Source organism: Ptiloglossa arizonensis, chromosome 8, assembly GCF_051014685.1.
Source record: "Ptiloglossa arizonensis isolate GNS036 chromosome 8, iyPtiAriz1_principal, whole genome shotgun sequence".
Taxonomy (NCBI): Eukaryota; Metazoa; Arthropoda; class Insecta; order Hymenoptera; family Colletidae; genus Ptiloglossa; species Ptiloglossa arizonensis.
The window spans coordinates 22,119,424-22,144,148 of NC_135055.1; the positions used below are offsets into that span (position 1 = coordinate 22,119,424).

Consider the following 24,725-nt stretch of genomic DNA (forward strand, 5'->3'; position numbering starts at 1 on the left):
AAAACGTTCATCGACATACAATTTATTGTTTATTCATATTACAGTTCGTATACTCTCAGATAATGCAGGGAATGTTTCTCAGAAATTTTTGATGGCACTTGCGTCTACGTAGTGGCAAAGAGATATAGAAGACCTTTCGCAAATTGGAAAATTTCCGACCCTCCCAATTTCGATTCCCCGTATACGCGATCGACAAACGTAATTGGTACTTCTCCTATGGTATAGTTAAATTGCCTAGCCCTGACTATCATTTCCATCTGGAAAACGTATCCTTTCGACACGCAGGACTGTATTAATTTCACCAGTACGTCTTTTTTGTACAACCTGCAATTTTAAAGACGCGTAACAAGTACGTACGTGCGAGTCCGCCACGAGTTATTTACCTAAAACTTCCTGTAAGATCGCTGACACCTGGTCTTAGTAACAAATGCGTCAAGAAATTTGCTCCTCGACTTATCAGTTTTCTTTTAAAGTCCCATCCGTAAACTCCTCCGCCCTGAGCGTATCTCGTACCGCTGACAATGTCTAGATCGAGATATCTCTGTTGCTCTATCATTTTGGGTATGAATTTGGGCTAAAAGAAGGAAAGCGAACCTGAGTTTCGACAACATATGGACAGTACTTGTTATTCGGAGAAAAAGTTATGTACGTGATGAGACAGATCTGCGTCCATAATAATAATAAAATTTCCCGAGGCGTGTTTTATTCCATGGATATACGCCGTTCCCAGACCAAGTTTCTTTTCCCTCGGCCTCAACAATATTTTGTCTTCTCCGTACAGTTTCTGCAGCTGTTCAGCCACATCCAATGTTCCATCCGGAGAACCATCGTCTATCACGATTATTTCATAATCAAGTTCGCTAGAATGTTTTACATTGTCGTTTAACCGATCAATCTTACAAACTTTATATTCCTAATTCTTAGTTTCACCGTACGTCAACGTCACGATTTTGTACTTAATCGAGGTTATGTTGCTACGTAGTTACCTTGCGTTCATATACTTGACAATAAGCCATATAATTATGGGTAAATTTTCAACTTCGTTGTACGTCGGAAGTAGAATCGAGTACTTGTCATCTTTTGCTAATTCCTTCATATATTTGTTTGTTTGTTCTTTTTCTACCATCTTGACACCAGTTTTCGATACACGAAACGTCACGAACGGATTCTTCTTTACCAAGTGCCGCACTACACGAGGGTAGAAATTGGCGCTTTTGAGTAATCTCGTCAATAAAACAGTCACGTTTCGATGACGTGTTCCAGATAACAGAGGGCCTATATCGTTCGTCATTCGAAAGTAGTGGTTTTGAATTTCGTTCTCGACATATTTTTAAGTATCGTATTTCAATGATAAGAGGTGAGAACCAACCGAATCGTTTATTCGACAAGAGGAACGAGTAACTGGTAAAATTTTAATAGATATAGCATTGCGAAGTAGACCGAACAATACGAAAAGTTTAGACGAAACTTTCCGTTGCTCTTAACCTCGATAACTAACTCTTCCAATAATTTTGCGGACTTAGTTTTCCGATATAAAAGTGGAGCAAAACTCTTTTCTTCGTAATTCAAAGCAAAGTGTCAAAAACATACATAGAACGAAAAAATATAGACACCGAAGCTTTCCACGGTGTATCGTTACACGTGCTTTCGATTCGAGGGACTATTCGAAGAAGGGCCGGTACGTAACATTTACCGATCGTAATCGGATCTTGGTGATTTTCGACGCAACGTTATTCGAAATATTATTATCGCGATACGAGTTATTTTGTTCTACGATTGTGTTATCGTTTTAGAAGTACGTATACGTTCGTAAGAATTGAAAAAAAATTTCGTAACGGTTCAACTCCAACGTTTCGTTCGCCCAGCGGTGCTATTTTCGAATTATAATTCGATGCGTCCAACTCGATCGGGAAAACAATTCTATTTTCGTTGGTAGTTAAATAGAAAGGTGAATTCGATGCATCAGAAGGAATCTCCTTAACCGTTATTTCTCTCACCGGTATTCGAAACGCGGCGTCGATCGTTTCCTCGTTCGAAAGTGGTGTCGTTGCGAGCGAGTCCGCGGTTCGGCCGGTTCGAAACAACACGGTTGCAAATAAGATACTGTAACGTCGTTTCAGATCGTTACTCTTCCTTTCAATTTGAAATACAATTTGCCAGGACTGATTACGATTGCGGGAGATGGTGCGAAAGTGTACACGGGACCGCGGTCGCTTCCGTCGCGTGCGACAAAGGTCGACCAACCGGCGTCCCCCACCACGTCGCGACGCAAGAGCGAACCACGACGACGACCCCCCACCGTCGACCTCGAGATCCCGTATAGCAGCCGCTGTCCCGAAGCAAAACGACGCTCCTCGCTGCACTCTTCGGTCGTCCACGGACCTAGAGTGTTCGTTCTGTTCACGGAACGGTGTGTGATCAGCGTGTGTCTATCTGCGAATTAATCGACGTGTCGTCGGTACGTAGACCGGGTGAGAACGTCACCGCCACGCACGTGTGAGTCACGCTCGGCGAGGCACCGTAAAGCCCACCTACGAGCGTCGCGATAATCCGTTAAAAACATCGGCCGGTCCTCCGTTGATTCGCGAAATCTTCCGTGGGTGTGTACGTGCGGTGCATGTGCTCCTGTGAATACCGAGTGTGATCATCGCGGGTGATCGTTTCCCCGCGACCGGAAGCCTCGCCAAGAGTTGGCGTTCTTCGAATCAATTCGAGCCGCGACAGCCCGCCGACCGAAATCACGGTGTCGAAGAGAATCGTTGTCTCGACGTGTTCGGGGATCGTCGTCTTCGATCGACAAGTCGATTCTTCTATCCGGGGAAAGTACAAAGACCGCGAACGCCGGGTGCATCGCGTCCGTTTCACGCTGAATTATTCAATAGAGACTCCGAGATGATTTATCGGACAGAGCGGGGGGAGACTCGTCAATTGCGAACGAACGCAACGTACGAGGGATACTTTCTTCCCGTTCGACTCGTACGGGAGCCTCGTTCTTTCCGCGAGGCGATTCTAGTCCGTCGAGAAAGACGACGAAGACTCGTTTCGCGTTGCGTGCAAGGGTGGTGACCTTCCGCGGGGGTACGGGCGGACATCGGATGTCCCAGATCCATCGGTCGCAGCACCGTGCTACTGGCACCAGCATCGTCGTTTAATCGAACGACAGCGTGCGTGCGTGTCGTAGTCGTCGTCGTCGTCGTCGTCGTAAAATCAGCGTTCTCGGTTCGCAAGTTCGACGTGGTCGACGATCCGCACCGAGTCGAGAGAGCGTCCGTGGTATTTCTGGTCCAGGTAGCCGGGCCATGCGGTATTTTATGGGGTCGGGAGCGGGTTTTCCGGATTTAGCGAAGGCTCCGACGTAGGAGCGGAGGAGCGGAGAATCGTCGGTGCTGGCCGGCGAGCGAGCGGACTGGCTCGGGCAAATACCAGCAAGCATGGCGTACTCTGCACGAGGGGTAGATTGGTCCGCTCCGCACCCTGCGATCAATAAACCCACCCGAGAGGGAGCAGCTCCGTGACGAGCCGCACTACTCCGTGCTTCTGCTTCTCTCCTCTCCTTTCTCCACTTCTCCGTCCGTTCCTCTCTCGCATTCGCTGCCCTCCCCCTAGCCCCGACACCCGTGCCATCAACGATTCAGCACGTGCACAGCGTTTCGCCGGTGCTTTTGAAAAACGACCGGCAACGTGTGTCCGGGGTGCCGGGCGGAGGAAGAGGGCCAGATTATCGCGAACCGACGGACGCCAAAGGCGTTCGCCCACTTTCAGTTTTCGCGCCTTGATTCCTGCGTTTTCGTTATTCCTCGTATATATATATTTTTTTTTTCCTCCCCTCCCCCGCCTTGCGCTTTTCAGGCTGTTGGTTCGCGCGCACGGACCACGCGTCCCCGAGCTTTTCGCCGCGCTGGTATTCTCGGCGAAGCTTTCGCTCTCCTAGCTGCAGCTTTCCCCGCTTCGAGTATTAATTTCCGTCGCGGTTCTCGCCTTAGATCAGGCAGTGCTCGATGCTCAAGGCGGCAGCGATATTGGTCGTATGAGAATGTAAAAAGAGTGGGAACTATCGAATACGACCGGTGACGCGTGCCGCTTCCGGTCCAACAGCTCGCTCGTACCGATTCCGCGGTCATGCATGGTGATTTTCGCCCCGTGCTTGGGAAATATTCGGCGCGGTCCTCGCCAGAACCGAGCCAGCCGCTCCGAACGAACAACCGGTCGGCCTTGAACCGTAAAAAGGTCGCTCGGTTCAAATATATTCGTTGGAAAGACGCGCGCGTAGGTGGGTCTCGGCGCGAATCCTCTTCGGGAAGTTGGATCGTCGTTTCTTTTCGCTCTGGTTGCGAGACGATGGGAAACGGTCCGCGTGGCTGTCGCGCGATCCTCCACGTGCGTCCACGGTGGTGGCTCGTCGCTCAGTTGTGCGTTTTTTGTGCGAAATCAGGTGAGAATCAGTGCGATCGAGGAAAACAGGATCAGGATGTGGCGCGATCCTCCAGGAGGAGGGTTTCATATACCCATCTACCTTTCAACGATGCTCCTATTGGCTCTCTTGGCATTGACGAACGGTGAGTAACGCAACGCGTACAACAACGCGCGTAAATGTGTAAGGTTGGACGTTACGGACGATGTTAATAACGTGACGACAAAGGAAGGAAAACCTGCCGGGGGGGATGGGAGGAGAGAGGAAATCAATTATTATGTCGCGATTGAGTCATCGGAGGACGTTGAAACGAAATCTGTTACAGAATAAGCTGTTAGCAATGGCACAGATTCGACATCGATGCAACGATTGACACGAGGATGGTCCGAATGCAACAAGTTTCTCGAAACTGTTTAAAACGTTGGTTGGGCACTCCGATCGGCCGATACTCGTGTCAACCGTCGAAACAAAAAATTGCATCTGCGTCGCGGTGAATATTTATAGGGAACGAATCATCCTCGTTTCTTTTCCGCTGAACGAAGAATCCCCCTCCCGTGTCGGGATACGCGACGACGACTCGATCGCGTGCGTCGTTGCATCTTGCTCGTCTATTCGTTTATGCATTAAGATCGCATGACGTTATAGGTTGCGAGGTCTGCGGATCACGCGTTAGAGCTCGTCTTTCGTTCGACGATCTTTCGAAGGATACGTTTCACGGACGTTTCGTCGACGAACGATTCTTGTACTCGTTTTAGCACCATCGTCGACGAACCGACAAAAAGCGACAGCTTCGGTACGCTTTGCGCTCCGGGTACGATCGCGATGTCATCGCGCATTCGTTTCGAACGACTCGGGATCGCAAGAATAGAAATCATTGTTAATTTCCAGCAACGGTGATCGCGTTTCGCGAGATATTCGCGTCACGGACGTTAATAGACAACCGAGTCCTTGGTGGACGGCCGCGTTCGTTCGACTTTCACGTTCACGAGACTGTTTTCGGGGCGTGAGATTTTCTTTCTCGGGGATGGGCGGAGAAGGGACGATGGGAAGACGGGATAATCGCCGTCGGCGTGGTCGATCCGATCTCGAGTCTCGGCTTCGTTTCGAATCCATCGCTCCGTGAAAGGTCCACGAGAGGCGTAGGTAGAAACGGAGCACCGGAGTGCAGCTGCCGAAGAAAAGACCAAGAAAGGTGGAGAGGATCGGGGGGCCTCGAGGGAAAGGAACAGCTGCTGTTCCCGGAACGGACGCTCGTGCTTGAAAGAGAATCGCGTTTCGTCGGGGCCGAGGCGCAACGCGCCGCCAGGTGAATCCTTTGATTTCGCGTTCGTCGTGCTCGGGCACGATGATTCGACCGAGCGTGGAGGGACCGGTACCGCGCGGATCAGTCGAAGAGAGAACAGCCCCGTGACGCAGAAAATTTTCGTCGCGGCGACGGGGGACCAGCCGCGTGAAAGGTTCAAAAATAGTCGTATCCGAATCGAGGGTGAAAGCGTCACGAAAACGCGGCCGATGTTTTCGTTGCGAGAATATATTTTCCTCGTCGTGGCGCTTCCCGCTTCGGAAAAGCTCGTTATCGGTTTACGCGACACGGTTCTCCGCGCCACCTCGACCGAGCGAGTCGGTTCGGCGATATCGTGCTCGGGTAATTAGGTTCGACCAGGAGCGTGAGGGGAACGGGGGTACGGGTTACGCAGCGTTTTCAGAAGTCCCGATCGTTATGGTCGTCACGATCTTTCGCGAGTCGTAAACGTGAGTCACACGCGTAACGCCGGGTTGCGTGGATATATAGGATACGAGTATATTATAGCCGCGTACGTGCGCGTATGTTTGCTGGAAATATATTCGATGCAGCGTGTCCGGACGTTTCAAAGCTTGCCTATATATAGATCGTAGGCCGGTTATCGACCGCGAAGAATCTCGTCTTTGATCGTGAGCGCGTAACGCTGGAACTTTACGAAAAATGCTTTCACGGTGGACACACGCTTGTCGGGTCAGTGATCAATGTTCCTTTCCCTCTCTCTGTTTCACCAACGGCGAACTTTCGATTCGCTCGTCGACGTTAACGAACAAGGTGTTCATTCAACGGCCGATACGAGCCGAGTCGAGCCGCGAGGCGAAACAGGGTTCCCGGAATCCGGTTACACGGCGTCCCTTAATCGCCGCGCTCGATTTCGTGCTACGAATCGGGCACGGTGAGGAACGGTAATTAAATCCGTGGTAACGAAAGTAACGTCGAGACGAGAATAGAGAACCGAAGCGATCTCCGCTTGAGCGCGAACGAGCGCGTAAGAACAGGAGTTCCGATGCGACGAAAGTTCGTAACACCTGTTCGCTCGTACCTGCGCGCCTTCTGTCGTTCGCGTCAGCCGCCTTACGGTCCGGCTAACCGGTTCTCCGCTCGTGACTCGATTTTACGGCGCGTTGCGTTTATCCGTTCCCGTCATGGTTAAGCCGGTAGGCGGTTACGCGGGAAGGAAGTGGCACAAAGAGCTCTTGTATAATCGTAAACACGCGCAAACGTGCGATTGGAACCGCGTCTAAGAATAAATCGTGGCTCCCGAAGGCTCGCGCGCGACCACGACCACGATCGAGCACGAGGTTGATCCTTGGCGATCGATGCCTCCTCCTCGATCGATAGTGGCTGGTCGAGCACCGTTCGAAATCGTTCGCGACCACCGATGGATGCGGCAAGGAGCCACGGGGACGTCCGTGACGGAAAAGGAATCACGCATTGTCGTCTCCCTTATGGTCGCGTGACGTTGATAGCATATTATTCAATAGCAGACCGGCAACCTGTTGTTTGCTGCAATTGGCGACGCGCCAATTGAACGTGGGTGTCGCGTATCCTGGCGGAGACGGATGATAAGCGAAACCGAAAGGTACGCGACAAAAAGTGTCCGTCGCCCGGTTTCGAGCGATCGAAACTCTCCGCGTGCGTTCCGCTCGCGTAGAGATCGCTACGACCGACCACCTTTCTCTCCCTTTTGTTCGCAGTGGCTTGCGCGGAGGACGAATCCATGGGACCTGTGTTTGTCAAGGAACCGCCAAACCGAATCGATTTCTCAAACGGAACCGGAGCTGTCGTCGAATGCCAGGCCAGAGGAAACCCCCAACCGGATATCATCTGGGTGCGCGCCGACGGAAGTGCCGTAGGGGACGTTCCTGGACTCAGACAGGTACGATTTTCTTTCGTCTCGGAACATCGGTGTTAGCGCGTCGCGTCGTTCTCGGTCGAACGAAACTTATCCGTTGGATTCCGTTCCTCGCCGCGAGAAACCGTCCATCACGGGCCTCGCTCGAGTAATCAACTTTATACATGTGCCAGCGGAGCAATTAACTTTCCTGATTGTAGCCAACAACCGCTACGTGCCAAATTGATCGCGGAGTGAATTAGAACTCCCACAGTTAGGGCCATTGCTGTCGCGTAAATACACCGAGTTTCTCGTTACGACATCCGCGTACATCGCACCTACTCGTCGTACGTTCCGTGGTTCGAGCTTCGAGCGTCTCTTGCGACACCGATTTGTCCTCCACCCACGCACGGATCGAGATCGAGCAACGATCGGATCCAACTTCCTTTTACTCGTAAACGAGCAACACCGTTACGCGTCGGTTTTTCGTCCCACCTCGAGTCGAACCGTACGACTCCCACGAGTCGCGCGGCGTCTTATCGATGCAACGAACGCGATCTTGCGTAACGCGTGCACAACGGAAGGCCGAATCGATCGGTCCCCGAATTAACCGTGAATTGGAACCTACTCTCGCGACCAACGAAACTTTATGCGCAGGTCTTACCGAACGGAAACTTGGTCTTCCCGCCCTTCCGCGCCGAGGATTATCGTCAAGAGGTTCATGCTCAGGTTTACAGCTGTCTGGCGCGTTCACCGGCAGGTTCGGTTCACAGCAGAGACGTTAACGTGAGAGCCGGTAAGTGTTATCCTCTTAGCTCGCATTCCAAAATTACACGGAACGCTCTCGCCGTTGCCTGGCCAGCTGTCGCTTTCCAAACAAGATAACGAGGTGAACGACACGCGATCAAAGTTTCGCGAAAACCGAACGTCTCGCCACCCCGAGAAAGACAGAGCTCGAGTCGATCAACCTTCGCGTTTTTTTCCCTCCAGCTCGCGATACTTTTATTTATCCACGATTTTTGTTTATTCCTCCTTGTATTTCGAAGACTCCGCGTTTCTTTCGACGAGACAATTTTTCGCAACCCTGACCGGAAAATTTTACCGAACCGAGATCGCGATATTCGAGTAGGAGCGCGGGAAATTCGCTAAGACGGTTCTCAAGACGAGGGTGGCGAGACGTGGAAACGGTGTGGCCAGGCACGGTGAATTTAAAACGTTTTATTTCCAGCGAGTTTCTCGAACAGAGAACGAACGAGGCAAGCCCTCGAATTCGGGTCAGTACGTCGAGTGTCGCGTTTTGTCTGTCGCGATACGTTCGCCGTGGCCAAGATACGTAAGTCGGTGGCAATTATCGCGGTCTCCTCGAACTTCGAGATGCAATTAAAAACTGGAATTCGATAATGCGTAATCGCTGCCGCCGCCGTTGTTAGCGAAAACGTATTCACCGGTTCTTCGGTCTCCGTTGAATCGTTCCGATTCGAGGAAACGTCGGATCGGGAAAAAAAAACCCGCACGATGTGTGGGACGTCCTACGTAGATTTACCGAAACGTTCCGTTCGCGATTGAAAGTTTTAATTGGCGCGACCGGTAATAACGGTGACCTAATTTCCCCGGCGCGCAATTAAAGCAGCGGCGCGCGTAGCTGCTCGAAAAGCACTCGGGGTCGAAATATTTCGAACGAAAACGGTTAACGAGAGACCGGAGAGCGGTATTTCCGCGCGAATGCCGTTTTTAAACGCGCGGTTTCGACCGACGAATATCATCGCAGTGGTGGCGCAGTACTACGACACGGACGTGAACAAGGAGTACGCGATCCGTGGAAACAGTGCCATTTTGAAGTGCGTCGTTCCGTCCTTCGTCGCCGATTTCGTGAAGGTTCTGTCATGGCATACCGATCAGGGAGAGGAATACGTGCCTGGAGACGATTACGGTACACCCCGAGCGATTCGATCGAACGAACCGTTCGGCCGAAACGATGTTCTTGATTCCGTTGGTCGTTTCCCGGGAGCAGATCGTTCGCTATTCGAGCGAGAAATCTAGACACGCGTCTAACCGATCGCGGTGCCGTAGCGTGCCGCGAATCCATATAAAGTGGAGCAATGGACCGAAAGCTCGGGTCAGTCACTCTTCGCTCGCACAATCGTTGTACATACGTACGTACGTACGTACGTAGGTACGTGTGTATATAGGAGCGGGCGAGAACATCGTCGGTCGCCTCGTTAACGTTGGTTCCCAGCACGGTGCTTTTACCGGGGAGCGTAGTGGCTCGAATAATTGGAGCACATCGTCGACATCGACGTCGACGTCAGACGTTTCCCTTCCTCTCTCGTTCTCGCGTGTTCGCACATGCGTGGAAACCGCGCGTGCTCACGGACGCGCAGAGACGCGGAGTCAAAGTGCACCGATCGTTTGCGCGTCGACGTGTTCTACCGCTGCGATGCGAGCCTCGTCTCGAGCTCTCGCGACTGCGGCGTAAGATGCCACCGTGCGAATCGATCTGCTCCGAACCGAGACGACGATACGTCACCGGGAGAGAAGCTGTCGTCAACGTCGTGCGTACCGAACTCCCAGCACCGCGTACGTCCTTCGTTACCGGACAACGACCGCGATGCCTCGGACGAATTATCGCCTCAACGACGGGCACAGGGTTCCAGGAAACTATGGAATGCCGCTACCGATCGTTTCGGATCTATTTCTCTCCTCCCCACCCCTCTTCTCCGCCCTGGAAATCTAGCTAACGCGATAAACGGCGAGCACGATTCGAGGGCGATCGCCGCTCGCCGCTCGCCGCTCCTCGCCTCGAACGCGCTAGATACTCAGCGTGTGCCGTACCATTGTAGTGGTGCACCAGTATTATCAATCGGAAGTCAACAACGAGTACGTAATACGCGGCAACGCGGCCATACTGAAGTGCAGCATACCCAGCTTCGTCGCGGAGTTCGTTCAAGTGGTCGGCTGGCAGGACGACCAGGGAAACTCTTTCAATCCGGACGAGAAGAACGGTAGGGGGTGGGACGGGGTTTGGTCTCGAGCGGACAGCGAATCGTTGCACGCGTTGGTCAACGTCGTATACGCGAGATTCGTTTCGAGCGCGGACAGGGGTGCCCGATACCGCGCCATGGAACGAAACCTTTTCGTCTTCGAAACGGACGCGCCGATTCCTCGAATCGTTAATTGCGTAACAGTTGTCGTCGATACCGGCCGAGGCTTCCGGGTGTAAGCCGCGCCCTTTCGAAAGAGTTTCGTCGCCACACCGAGACCGGTCGTCTACTCGAGACAAACGTGCTCCATTGATCGTCGACCGTGGCTTTAATTGCTCGACCGATCCGCTTCTTCGAACGGTTACTCGTCGGGCGACTGATTAAAAGATAGGGGGTGGGTTCATTCGCGAGGCGTTGTCAAAACGTTTCGTCGACTCGATGATTTTTCACGGATACGTGGCTGTCGAGAAAAATTCAAATCGAGTTTCCACTTCTCCCTCTTTTTGTTCTCTCTCGCGCGATCGCTCCCGGTTGAAAAGTGTATCGATGCCCCGTGATCGGGACACGGTACGACCGTGACGTTTCAAAGTTCCCGAGAAAGTCGTCCGCGAAGTTGGCGCATCGTCGGGATAGTTCTCGAAAGCGTGTAGACGGGCTCGCGCACCCGGAAACCTCGGACGATGTCGGTTCCGAGAACTCGGGGCCGCGAAAGCCTAAAAAAGCTCGCACGTGACGCTGAACCGTGCTCTCCTGTTTCCTCTCCAGTCGTGACTCAGTACTACGAAGCGGAGGTCGTGTCGGAATACGTGATTCGCGGAAACGCAGCCATCTTGAAGTGTACCATACCCAGCTTCGTCGCGGAATTCGTATCGGTAGACTCCTGGGTGGGAGGCGACGGTTCGACCTTCAAGCCGTCCAACGACTACGGTACTGCATTCTTCGTCCGTTGGGCTTTCTTCCCCCCCTCGTCCTTCTTCGTTCTCGAGCTTCTTTCCCGTCCTCTCGGTCCCGATCGAGTCCCCTCTCCCCGTTCCCTCGAGGTTTTTTCCCTGGTCGGGCACCCTCCCCCGGTCCCCGCCAAACTTGGTAAAAGTTCAAAGTGGCACGTGGTAACGATTCGTTTCCGGCGCGGTCCAGTCTGGCGGCAGTTGCACGGCGGCGGCAACGCGAGGGTTAACGAACCATCCGGCGCGGCTCTCACGCCGGGATTCTACGGCTCTCTTGAGAAAATAAACGAATTAGATTCCGGCGCGTCCGTAGCTCGACGCCGTCCGAACGCGGATCGTTCGCTCCGATCGGTGACTCCCGAGCGCTCGTTCAACGGTCGAAGGGCCAACCACCGGGCTAGCTGGTGAAACGTTGCTTAAAGTCCCGAGCTCCTTTCGAAGGAAGGCGACTCTCTCTCTTTCTCTCTCGAGGAGTCGATTCGATCGAGAGCAGTCTGCCAGCGGCCTGTTTTCCGTGCAGTCGTCACGCAGCCGTATCAACCGGAGATTCTCACCGAGTACGTGATCAGGGGCAACAGCGCGATCTTGAAATGCAGCATCCCGAGTTACATCGCGGAGTTCGTTACGGTCGAGGCGTGGATAAGGGAGGACGGAGAGGTCTATCTTCCGGAGGATCCTGCTGTCGGGCAGGGTACTGCTACGGGTTAGACTTGATCGGGGTTGAGACGCGCCTCGCGGTAAATTCGCTCGTCCCCCGGCGAGGCACGAGATCGCCGAGAACTTTCCTCGGATCCGTGTTCGATTCGTCCCGGTGGTTCACCTCGAAGTCCGCGTTGAAGGCAAACCCTCGCAACGGGAACCGATCGTGGATTTCGCGGGAGAAGCTACGAAATTGACACTGCCGTGATACGGCAGCAAGGTACCGAGAGGTTCGGGGGCAAGCGGAGCCATCCCCGAGGCGCGTCGGGGCGAGTATCTGTGAATTAACCGCGATCGACTAATCCCAGCGTGTGTTTGCGTAACGCTTCTGCGTTGATCCGCACCAGTCTGTGCACCTAATCTTTTAACATGTGTGTCCTGGCGTGCCTGCGCGCGGGCAGTCGTTTCGCAGTTCTACGTCACCGAGGCCGAGAACGAGTACGTGATACGGGCGAACAGCGCGATCATGAAATGCAAAATACCGAGTTTCGTGTCCGAGTTCGTTCAGGTGGATCAATGGGTAGCCGACGACGGAACTATTTACACGACCGGGAACGACTACGGTAGGCGGAGGCTGTGATCTCTCTCAAGCAACGAATTTTACGAGAGAACGTTCCTCCGTTGTCTTCATATGTTTCCTTTTTGTTTTTTTTTTTTTTCTTCTTTTTCTTTCGCCTCCCCCTCTTTCGTTTTTCTATTCCCTCTCCCGCGCGACGAACCGACCAACGAACGAACGAACGAACGAACCGACTCTCGAGGGATAGAACGGAATTGCGCGCGTCACGCGACTACACCCCCTAGTCGCATTTTCTTCTACCACCCATTTCCCCCGATGTTTCGCGTCGCCGATGTCTTCTGGGAAAACGCGGGTTGCAGTGGTCCAGCAGTTCTACGAGACGAGGGTCATCGACGAGTTCGTCTTGCGCGGCAACACGGCAACCTTGAAGTGTCTCGTGCCCAGCTTTGTGGCGGATTTCGTAGACGTGATCGAGTGGCTGGCTGTCGAGGACCGGACCACGTACACCGCGAACAGCCAAGAAGAGAAGGGTACTCCTATCGTCTCGATTAAAGAAGGGGTGGCGACATTTAGCGAGACCGCCGCGATGAGCACGGCTACACGAGCCCTTTCGTTATTAACGGCGCCTACAGGCGGATTCGTCGTTCGCCGCGGCCGATCGATTTTACATTTACGATCCGCTCCGTGGAAATTCTTTCTCACCGAGTAAAACGGACGAAATAGCTTCGATCGTGTCTTCGTACGCGAATAAAATTCAACTCGTTTGCGTCACTCGTTTCTATCGTGTTCCCAAAGCGCGTAAACCGTCCAACGTACTCGGTACCGCCCTTACCGCTAGTTTCGTCTATTATTAAACTATCTTACCGTCAGTACGCGTATATTATTCTCGCGTTAAATTCGAGCACCTTGAAAAATATTAAAGATTCTTTTAATGTATCGACATTCTCCAAGGGCGGCACCGAATACACGTGTAACGATCGCTTCGATATTTTCGCATCGAAGTGTCCCCGGTATCGATTCGATTCGGTGTTTCTGTCTGGCGACATTGGCCGAAAACAGTTTCCCGTAACGCGGGGAACTCGATTTGCCGTCTGCGTTCAACTCCGCCAAACAAGTCCTGCCGGGGCTCTTAATGGAATTAATAAATTGAATTCGCCAGCGTGCTCATCCCCCGCGCGAACAGACGGCTGGCTCTCGCTGCGCACTTTGACGCGCGCGCGGGCGCGCGGGCGGGCGGGCGACGTTCGTATTGTCGGCTCTCAGGGTGCACACAGGATGCACAAAGCACGGGGAAGGAGAGGTGGCCCGATAGAGTGGAACGCGCAATTTGCTTCGTCTATGAGAAGCTTTTGCCCTTTCCGTTGCGCCGATGCAAACAAGAACGGAGGCAGAGCGTGCGGCTGGCAGTGGCCTCGTTCCTCGCCGCGATCCACGGATCGGGTTGAGTCGAGGATTAATCGAGCGCGCGAGCGAATTAACGTTCTACGCGAGCAAGACGATCCAACTTCGTTCGGCCGACCGCACCGCGATGGAATGTAATTCGTGGACGGTTATGGACGGGGAAACCGAGGTGTCCCGATCGAATTGATTCGACCGCGTCCGAATTCAGGAGCAAACACGGTAATCCTCGGTTTCGCGCCGCGAAGTCATCCGCGCCGTATCAGAGGGCTCGGTCACCGCGAATTTCTCCTTTAGAATTCTTCTGTTCTTCGTTGCGCATCTTCGAAACGGAGTCGTCGTTCGATCGACGAGAGTTTTCCGAGAAAATTCTTCGTTCTGTCCCCTTGGAGAACGAATTCCCGACCGACCCCGAATTCGAGGCTGGATCGAGTTTTTCGCCTCGAAACCGAGGATACCGTACGCTCGAGCGGGATTTCACGATTAGTCGCGGCGCGGTGTCGTTGGGTTCGCGTTCAGAGACCATCGGACCGGACGTGGAAATATTTTCCAACAAATATTTGTCGTTCGATCGACGCGGCAGGGAAGAAGAGCGGAACGGGGCGAGAATCGGGGCCGGCGGTCGGCCCCGTTCGTGATTTCGGATTAGATTAAGCCGGACTAATCAAACCGACGAGGAAATTGATGTCCGCTGGCCTAGCCTAATTTCCATCGGAGCAAAGAGAGCGTCAGCCGTCGCTGAACTCTCGTTTGCAGACGCGTTCGCGCGCGAGCTCGGTTCATTGAAATTTTAATCGGCCGGATCAAAGGGCCGCGCTGCACTCGGTCGACAAGCTCTCCTTGTACATCCTTCTTTTTTTTCTTTTTTTTCCCCCTATCTCTTTGTTCGCTTTATTGCAGTGGTCGCCCAATACTTTGAAGTTCAGGTTTACGATCAATTCGCGATACGCGGCAATGCGGCGATTTTCAAGTGTCAAGTTCCCTCGTTCGTCGCTGACCACGTGGACGTGGCGGGATGGATCGATTCGAACGGCGGTAGTTACGTGGCCGATGGACAATCATACGGTACATCGATCAGCATGGAGCACGGGTAGAGATTGCGCCGCGCGAGCCACTTTCCACATTTTTTCTATTTTTTTTTCTTTTTTTTTTTTACGCCGCGGTAGAGACAGCCGCGCTTCAGGTTCCCGCGATTCGTTCTCCGTTTGCCGCCGCGCGGACGTTCGTTCGCGAATTCGTGCGCACCGAGGAGACTTTTCTTTTTTTTTTCCTCGCGAAACGGGAGCAGAATTCTCGAACTCGGTGGAAGATCCACAGACGGAGCAACCGGGACTGATGCGTGAATTTCGTCGTACGATCGAGTCGTTAAAGTTTTTCGTCGCGAGTTCGAGAAAAGGAAAAAGAAAAAGAACAGCTCGCGGGATCGCACGAATTTTCGAACGGTCGTTCGCTCGGCGATAAACGATCGCGACACGGACACGAGGCTGTGTGTAGATGTGCGGCTTATGGTAAAACCGGAAACCGGTGTCTGGTTGCAGTTGTCGGGCAGCGGTATGCAGTGAACGTGATGGACGAACACGTCCTCCGGGGGAACGCCGCAATTATCAAGTGTCACATACCGAGCTTCGTCGCCGAATTCGTCGAGGTCGACTCTTGGATCGAAGACGAGACCACTGAAATATATCCTAGCACCGATTACGGTATCACACCCACGTGCTGCACGTTTCCAACCTGGAAAACGCCGTAACGTGTTTCGCTCTTGTTTTTGTTTCTGTCCGCGAGCCGCGTTGGCGTTGTCGCGACGCACGCGTTCCTTTCTCGCTCTCGGTCGTAAACGTCGGTTGAACGTGGCTCGGTTACGCGCTCGTACGTATACGCTCCATTTAGCCTCGAGGCTCGAAAACGGCGCAAAGACGGCCGTGAGATCCTTTTCATTCATAATCGCGGCGAAGAAGACGCGGCCGCGTCCATCGAACGCCGATTCGAAAGCGTTTCGAGGATATTCCCGGGGACGTTCACCGGATCTTTGCGCAATAATGAGCGATATCCTCGGCCGAGGCAAAGTAGAGATTTCTCGGTCGGCACGCGACGAAAGGAAACACGCAACAGGTACGATCGCCGTGGCGCAGGGTGTAAAAGCCGCGATTTGTACCGAGCATTCACGGATAACGCGGCCCGATCGAGAAGAAATTTTTCTTTTTTTTTTCTTTTTTTTTTGAAGCAGAACCAGCTGGAAAAGCCGAAATTCCGTTGAAAACTCGAGGTCGAGGCGAATTTCGCGTCCGATTTTCCCCAACGAATTTCCATACGGTCAATGCGAATGGGAGGGAGGGAGGGTTCGTCGAATCGGAGACGGAGGATTTTTGCGCGGCCTGTACGCGGAGAAAACGAGGCTACGGAAATGACGAGAGACGAACGGGGAATGGGATGCAGGAAATTGCTAGGATGAAAATATGGAGCAGGATATCGAAGCTCGACCAGCGAGAACGCTGGAGTTATTTTCGCGGGGCGGGCAGCTTCGTCTCGAGAGAGAGAGCGTTCGTTCCATCGGTCTCCGCTCGTATCTCGATCGCGTTCTCGATGACCGACCGACGACGGATACGCGTATGGCGTGCGATGAAATCCGTTGGAAAAGCCCGGATGCCCCTCGTTTCGAATACAAGAAACAAAGATAAAGCTTAGACGCCCGAAAATATTCTCGAACTGTTCGTACGACGTTGACTGCCGCTGCTCGCGCTGTCCCAGACTTCCATCCTTTTCCGTAACTTTTCGACAGTTCCACAAACTCTTTCGAACTTTTCTTTCCCCGTGTGGTTGCTAACAAAGTAAATGGTTGTTTGCCGCTTGTAGTCGTTGCTAACCGCATGCGTCGGGCTCGTTCGTCCAGCAATTTTCTAATCGGAAGAAAAGAGTAGAAAGAAATCGCACCGATGCGAACGTTCAAAGTCCACGAGGGCGACGAGAAGGTTGCGGTTGCGGAACGAAAGCTCGAACTTTTAATCCCTTCGCTGGTCAGCGTGCCTCCGTCCCCTTGTGTTCCCTACGTAAACGTAGCGTCGATAACGTTTACCAGTAACCCTCTATAACCCCGTGTGATTTTCACCGGTTCGTTTGTAATTTCAAAGTTCGATGTCATCGTTTTGCTTCGAAGCAACCGTGTATCCCATTATCGGTGTTTATCGACCTTCCATTACGTACTCTTCTCCGGTAGGTAAACACAATTTGGGTTATACAGGGTTAATTGTTCCTTTGTACGTCAACATTAGCGACGAGATCGGGGACGGTTCCCAGCAGTACGGAAACACGGGACGTTTGTCCCCGCGAGTACACGAGCGCGACGAAACGCGACACCGAATCGATGTTCGGGATCGCGCGAACGAACCCGATCTCGTCGGTAACCGCTTCCGAAATCTCGCGAAAGGGGTTAAAAGTACCAAAGGGAATACCGTTCGTCGTCGAGCGATTCGACACGTCCGTGGAACGATGCGAGCTCGGTATTCCCTGTTGTTCGACGAACGGGTCCGTATCGCCGATTCGTCGAACGATGAAAGACACGAGACGGATACAGATCCCGTCGCTGTTCAACGTTCAACGAACCTGGCCAAGGTGGTAGAAGGTAATAGTGCTGCATGCGGGCCAATGTATCAATCAAGACGACGGCATTGTACTCGTCGACGCACGGTTGCGGGCCGAAGCGGAGGAGGACGAGTATCGTGCGGTCGTCGGGATAATTGAATATTTCTGATTGCCGGGGCTATCGTCGTGGAAGCGTAAAATATCGTCTCTTCCATTAAGCTTGTTCCAATATCGACGCGATTGGAACGTTCCGTTCGATAAAGTCAATTATCCCGTGGTAGAAAGTTACACGAGAGAGATCAGGAGCGGCGCGAACTAATCTGTGTGCTTTCCTTTTGTGGCTTGTGGCCGCTCTCGCGAACAGACGGGAAATACTTGGTGCTGCCTTCCGGTGAACTGCATATCCGCGATGTTGGACCCGAGGACGGATACAAGACCTATCAATGCCGCACCAAGCACAGACTCACCGGTGAAACAAGACTCTCAGCCACGAAGGGACGCCTCGTCATTACCGGTAAGTGAGAAGCACAACGATCGATCCACGATTAATCGCGATCGAAACCACGATTCCGATTCGCTCCGCTCGCCGGTCCGTCGCGCGAGCAATTCTCGAATCGACGACCTTCGAACGAGACTCTTCTCGTTCTTTTCAAAACACAGAAATCGGAATCGTGGTTCGAAGTTTCGAACCCGGACGCCACAGATCGTACGCGATCGAGAAACGGGATCACTCACTTCGCGAACGAAATCGAACGCGAGCTTTCGTCCTCTTTGCATCGATATTTTTCAACATCGCGATCATTCCTCGCGAACGTTCCCTCGAGCAAAATCGCGCGCACGAAGCGAACGGTCTTTCGTTGGATAAATTCGTTAACGAATCGAACCGATTGCACTTTGATCGTCCAGAGCGTAACGTCTACGCAACGATCCGTCTGGGTTCGAAACCGTTAACCGAGGCAATTGATTTTCCACGAACGGAAGCGCGACTATTCGATCGTTCTTAGAAGCCATTTAACTCGAAGAGTAGACTCGGTTTTACGATTTTTGTCTATCTTCGGAAAATGAATTGTCCTCGGTTACGTAGCCACGTCGACGTACGTGCAATCACTTGGACCAACGAGCTTGATCGAACGACTCGTGGAGGCTCGCTACCTTCCGATGCATTTTTTCGCGCCAAGATATCCGCGGTTTGAACCATACCAAAGGATCAAGCTCGTTGGCAAACCTGAATGCTGGGACAGGGTACCCCTGCGGGCACGCGCCACCGCCCGCCCATAATTCGACTCTTGGCATGAATCGGTTTCGGATGAATATCTCGAAAAGAAGCAATGCAAAAAAGAAAAAAAAAAAAGAAACAAAGAAATATGCAAAAAGATTGACGAAAGAAAAAAATTTAACGAAACACGAACATTCTTCCGACGCTTTGCGGCGCCCTCGCGCGATCTCCGGGCTCTGTCCTTCGCTCTCGCGTGGTAAGTTCAACGTCACTGTAATATTTCACACACACGAAACGTCAATGTATTCGTACGTACTCGCGCGCGCGCGAGCGAGCGCGAGCGCGTGGAATAGATGTGATGCTCAATGCAGCTGTCGAGCTTTCGACGTCGACCTCTCGGTACGTTCTCGACGAACAAATGTCTCGTTATCGCGAGCTCTCGACAAGCCTCGCGCGTAACCGCTCTGTCCGCGACCAATCCGAGAGACGCACAGCTTCGTTGGGTACAGAACTATTCTACCGTGGAGGTTATCGGTCAACGATGGGTACGATAGCGATCGGCAGGGCCGAGCCGGCCTATCGGTACGAAGTCGATTCCATCGAGTCGAGTCGCGTTCGCAAGAATGCGCGATAGAATCACGGAAATGGAGTAACGACGGCCAAGATACAGTAACGAGAATCGGAGCACCGACGAGGGGTACCTCGAGCAGGGGGCCCCACGCGCCACAGACCGCCCCGTCAGTCACGAAACCGTCTTTCTCGTTGCGGTACAGAACCCGTGGGAAGCGTGCGACCAAAGTTTCCTTCGATGGACAACATAAACGGACTTGCGACGGGATCGAACGACAGTTTGCCGCTTCTGTGCCCCGCGCAAGGATACCCGGTGCCGGTCAGTAGGTACGATATCTCCGATCATCGATAAGCGGAACGAGCTTTCGCACGAACATCCTAAAACCGAGTAGGCAACCGAGCTGCGAATCCGGAAGAGAGTTTTCCACAAGCACGAACGTATCGTTTTAATTTTCTTCGGAGATCGTTCCACCCGTGGGGACGATCGTTAACGAAATTGGAAGGAAACGGGACGGCCTCGTCCCCCTCAGGGGTTCCCTCGCTAGTAGAGTATCGCGCGAATCGTTTGCTCGTGTGTCCTTCAGAACCCGTGGGCAGTGTCCGTCCGAAGATTCCTTCGACGGACGACATACGTGGATTCAGGACGTCGGTCGGCGGATCTCAGGCTTTGCTGTGCCCCGCACAGGGGTTCCCCGTCCCCTCGAACAGGTAGAGAAAACACCATTCGAAGAGAGTAGATACGAGAACGCGAGAATTCGTTGTGCGCGTATCGGGTACCGAAGTTTCCCCGTTTGATTCCATAATCAGAGCCGGTGGGCAGCGTCAGGCCGAAATTCCCGACCATCGACGACTCCAGGAGTTTCCGTACGGTCCAGGACGGCTCGGTGACCCTCCTCTGCCCCGCTCAGGGGTTCCCTGTCTTGGTGTTCAAGTAAGTTCCAACGAGCCGGATCGCGGCTCGGTGCCCACGTTTCAATTGTTCTCTTCTTTTTCCGAAATCGTCGCGGACGTTCTTACGCAGAACCCGTGGGAAGCGTCAGGCCGAAATTCCCTTCCGTGAGCAACATAAACGGTCTGACGGTGATCGCGAACGGGACGCTGCCCCTTCTCTGTCCCGCGCAGGGATTTCCGGTGCCGAGTCATAGGTAATCGTCACGTGTTTGAATTTATTAGAGACCGCTAGGCGAGCTTTGACGCGGACACGATGAAAGTACACGCGTCTCACCTTCTCCTACGAGAGGTCCTGCTTACGATCAACCTTCGCGGTGTGCGAACATCTGGCGTTTACACCGTCTTTGTTAGCAATTTACACCTATTCGAGTCGAGAGAGAGGCATCGAGAGGATAAGTAGGATTTTTCTTTTGCCTTCGTATCGTAAAGAGATCCACCGAAGAGATCAGCGTCGAAAGTCAGCGACGATCCGTATTGTTTTTTCGCGGTGTCTCGGTCGGCGCAGGGGTCCCCGATCCCTCGTCCAATTGGTCGTCCAGTTTCGGCCCCGTGAACGCAATTTGATGAACGTCCAGAGCCGGTCGGCAGCGTGAGACCAAAGTTCCCGACCATCGACGACACCCATGGATTTCGTACGATGAAAGACGGCTCGGTGACGTTGATGTGCTCCGCCCAAGGGTTCCCTGTCCCCGTGCACAAGTAAGTTCGAGAATGTTCGCCGCCGCGGTAAACATTTTTCCTGTTCGAACGACGAATTCGCAGAGCCCGTGTCGAGCGCACGTCCCAAGCTCTCCGGTACGATCAACTTGATTGGACTCTCGACGAGGATGACCGGAAGCTTGCCGCTTTTCTGCCCTGCGCAAGGATTCCCCGTACCGTCTTATAGGTAGGGAGCTTGCGAGTCCGAGGTCACCGGTTCCCCTTTGCCTCGTCGAGACGAAAGATCGCGGGTCGACGCGAGTGGTCCCCGATCGTAACATTGGACATTTTTACGGTTAAACGTCGAGTGTTCGTCGTCGACAACGTGGTTACGACACGATCGTTCTCGTTGTCGATACCGTCGATCGTTCGATCGTTCGCGATCTCCCAGTGGGGGCTCCCTGTCCCCGATCCTCCGTACACGGAGCGCTGACGCGTCACGCCTCTCCTTACGCGTGCGTTTCTTCCTCCTGGGATTTGTCGCAGAACCTGTTGGGAGCGTGCGTCCCAAGTTTCCAACGATGGATAATTCTCGCGGATTCGTCTCGAGCCTGGGAGAGACTCTGCCGTTGCTGTGCCCCGCTCAAGGATTCCCGGTTCCTTCGCATAGGTGGGATTTCACGTATCGGGAACGTTCGTGACCGAAAAGGTTTCGAGTAGTTTCGAGGGCGGTGATTGATTCCTTCGGGACGAGATTCGATCACCCTGTCCCGGCGTTCGGCGCGATTCGACAGCGAAAGAGATCGTTGCGATGATCGCGTTCGAATTCTCTTTGTCGTAGAGCCGGTGGCCACCACTAAACCGAAATTCCCGATGACGGATACTTCGCGTACGTACACGGTTCACTGCGATCTGCCGCTGACGCTGATGTGTCCGGCCCAGGCCTTCCCCGTTCCAGCTTTCAGGTACAGAGAATCGTCGAGAACAGAGTACGATCGAATCGCGTTCGCGAGTCGATGCTCCGCTCGGTATCGAAGAAGCCGGACAGGTGGAAAGAGAACGCGACGCCGATCGGTGAACGCGTTTTCTCGTTACCTGTTTCTTGCTGTCTCTCCCGTAGAACCAGTCGCAAGCACTCGGCCGAAATTCCCGTCGTTGGCCGACTCGCAGACGTTCAAAGTGACGCTCGGTGGTGCGATGACGTTGCTGTGTCCTGCCCAAGGGTTTCCCGTTCCGTCCCACAGGTAACGCTTAGACTTGGCCCTCCCGCGCGCCCTCGAATCATCCAAATTTTTCGTCAGAGCCAGCATCCAGCACTCGACCGCAATTGTCCGGACCGAGCGATCTTCAGAGGTTCAGCGCGTCCTCGTTAAAGAGCGTCACCCTCCACTGCCCCGCTCAAGGATTTCCGGTTCCTTTTTATAGGTAGGCAGTCGAACGCGATACTCGCGACGAGAGCCGTTCGTTTCGTCGATTCGTCTCGATTCAAACGCGAGATAGACCGAGAATGGACACGGTCCCCTTAAAGAAGGGTTGGGTAGATACACGCGTCGGGTCGATAGGATTCGATCGAAAGAACGATAGCGCTCGTCGTCGGTGAACCCACGGAGAAACGACTCGAGCGACGAATCTCCAACGAAGAAGTCTCTTTCGAAACGAAAAGGAGCAGACGAAGCTTTCGATTTCGCGTGGCTCGTTATCGCGAGCAAAGGTTTCTTAATTCAACGCGGTGAAAAAAACGCAGAACCGCGTCCCTTTATGGGAAAGGGGAGTCCCTATTCCAGCATATTCAGCGATCCCCTCTCGCTTCCTCTTTACGCACGACCTTCGAGCCGTCTCTCGCGTTCTGTTTTTAGAACCCGCCTCGAGCACCAAGCCACAGTTTCCATCTGTGAACGACGTCGGATTACGCGTAACGAAAGGCACAGGGTTCTCGTTGCTTTGTCCCGCTCAGGCGTTTCCAGTCGCCACGTTTAGGTAGGTCGAAATATAACGTCGACCGCGGTTGCTCCGCGTCAGGGAGAAAAATAGTCGAGCGTTCACTCGGTGTTCTCTCCTACCGCGGAGAGCTTCGCCCTGTCCCAGTATATTAGGCACGTCGACGGAAAGGAATCCGTGGACCCTGCGCGCGTCTCGGCTTCTTGGAAATGAAAACGAACGCGGCGGCTGCGGCGGAGGCGACGGTCGTCGTTTCCTCGGGTCGCTTTGCTCGCTTCCGAGATCGTTCTTTTCTTTTCCTTTTTTTTTTTTTTGTTTTTTTTTCCTTCGAGTCGCTTTCGTTTCTAGAGCCCGTCGGCTTCGCGAAGCCAAAGTTCTCCACGATCGACAAGAGCCGAACGTTCGAAGTCCCGGAAGCTCGGGGTGTCCCGATTCAGTGTCCCGCTCAGGCGTATCCTGTCCCAGTCTTCAAGTAAGTTGGTCGAGTTGGCCGCACAGGGACCGTTTTGCATCCCCCGGCGATCTCCTTTGCCCGAGGATAAGTTCTCTTTCCGTGTGTGTGACGCAGAACCGTTGTCGAGCTCGAAACCCAAGCTAACCGCTCTGGACGTAAAATCGACCAATCCCAGCACGATGCTCGGTTCGATTTCCACTCTACTGTGTCCCGTTCAAGGATTCCCCGTGCCGGCGTTCAGGTAAATCGGTTCGTTCGGGAGCAGGATACTCTCTCCGGGTAGGTAAGGTCTAGCTCCACCGGGCAGTCCTTTGTTCGTCAGCGCGAGCGTTGCTTCGGTCGTTCGTGGACAGCTGTTGTCGGGCTCGGTCTTTCCCGTGAATCGGTTTCCGATCGTTTTCGGGTTCCTGTCCCAGGTACTCGGAGCGGACAATAATACGCGCGCGCGCGCGCGCGGTTGTCTTCTTTCCACCAGAACCAGTGGCCAGCGTCAAGCCGAAATTCCCCACGATAGAAAACTCGCGCACCCTTACAACGTTCACGATGCAACGCGACCGATCTTTGACTCTGTCCTGTCCGGCGCAAGCGTTTCCAGTTCCAGCCTTCAGGTACGCGAAAACGTAGACCGAGAAGAGGAGATGCGCGTCGTCGGGCGTTCTTCCGTTCGTTCGGACGGGGGTTACCCGAGTCCCAGCGGCCAGCGAGTCTCGAGGAATCGTTGGCTGAAAAGGATGAATTTTGCTCGTCAGAACCGGTGTCCAGCGCGAAGCCAAAGTTCACGAACGCGGACATTAAAGTGGTGAGACCGACGCCGAGGTCCAGCGCGGTGTCGATGACTTGCCCCGCTCAAGGGTTCCCTGTCCCCGTGACGCGGTCAGTAACAGATTATCCCGGCTTAATCGATTCTCCTGTTGTTCCTCAGAGCCTACCTCTAGCGTAAAGCCAAAACTACCGACCAATCGTAAAGTCGAGTTCGTGGACACGAGGTCCGACGACGCAGTGAGTTTGACGTGTCCGGTGCAAGGTTACCCTGTTCCACTTTCGAGGTGAGACGATATTTGATCGCGAGCGAGCGAGCGAGCGAACGTAGAATCGATACAATTTCCCAATCCTGGTCGGCGTGTCGGTTTCGAACGACTCGCGCTCGGCTTTCCTAGCCACCTGTCCATTAATTCTAATTTCTCTCTCGCTTCGTCTCCGTCGCCGTTCGCCAGCGTCGGACCGAACGAAACGTGATTCCCGGCAGCGCAATATTTTTCCCAGAACCTGTTGGATTCAAGTCGCCCATTTTCTC

At 53.4% G+C, this 24,725-nt stretch overlaps 2 protein-coding genes across 51 annotated transcripts in view; one reads left to right on the forward strand and one right to left on the reverse strand.

The window, feature by feature from the left end:
- Positions 1-6: 6 nt before the first annotated feature.
- Dpm1 (Dolichyl-phosphate mannosyltransferase subunit 1) lies at positions 7-1,185 on the reverse strand. The gene is made up of 4 exons (XM_076317802.1): positions 987-1,185; positions 650-860; positions 384-574; positions 7-324 (listed from the first exon to the last, which is right to left on the reverse strand). The coding sequence occupies exons 1-4, from the start codon at positions 1,124-1,126 to the stop codon at positions 105-107; spliced, it is 762 nt and encodes a 253-aa protein (XP_076173917.1). The 5' UTR covers positions 1,127-1,185; the 3' UTR covers positions 7-104.
- A 139-nt stretch (positions 1,186-1,324) lies between these two features.
- Positions 1,325-24,725, forward strand: part of Dscam1 (Down syndrome cell adhesion molecule 1) — a 58,352-nt gene continuing 34,951 nt past the window's right edge. For 24 of the 50 annotated variants that reach the window (XM_076317767.1, XM_076317748.1, XM_076317770.1 and 21 more), the window contains exons 1-6: positions 2,311-2,458; positions 4,433-4,556; positions 7,409-7,590; positions 8,203-8,341; positions 11,994-12,176; positions 18,028-18,177. In XM_076317767.1, coding sequence (XP_076173882.1) covers positions 4,469-4,556; positions 7,409-7,590; positions 8,203-8,341; positions 11,994-12,176; positions 18,028-18,177 — 742 coding nt within the window. In that variant the 5' untranslated portion in view covers positions 2,311-2,458; positions 4,433-4,468. Of the gene's footprint in view, positions 1,405-2,310; positions 2,459-4,432; positions 4,557-7,408; positions 7,591-8,202; positions 8,342-9,313; positions 9,476-10,385; positions 10,548-11,291; positions 11,454-11,993; positions 12,177-12,573; positions 12,736-13,048; positions 13,220-15,625; positions 15,788-18,027; positions 18,178-20,975; positions 21,100-24,725 lie in introns of those variants that run through there. The other 26 variants (XM_076317788.1, XM_076317785.1, XM_076317782.1 and 23 more) reach the window with 13 other exon arrangements.

Coding starts and splice junctions, on each gene's coding strand:
- Dpm1 (XM_076317802.1), bottom strand. CDS start 1,126: ATGGTAGAAAAAGAACAAACAAACAAATATATGAAGGAATTAGCAAAA. Junction 861..986: donor GTCAAGTATATGAACGCAAG/GTAACTACGTAG, acceptor AAAACATTCTAG/CGAACTTGATTATGAAATAA. Junction 575..649: donor ACGCAGATCTGTCTCATCAC/GTACATAACTTT, acceptor TCCTTCTTTTAG/CCCAAATTCATACCCAAAAT.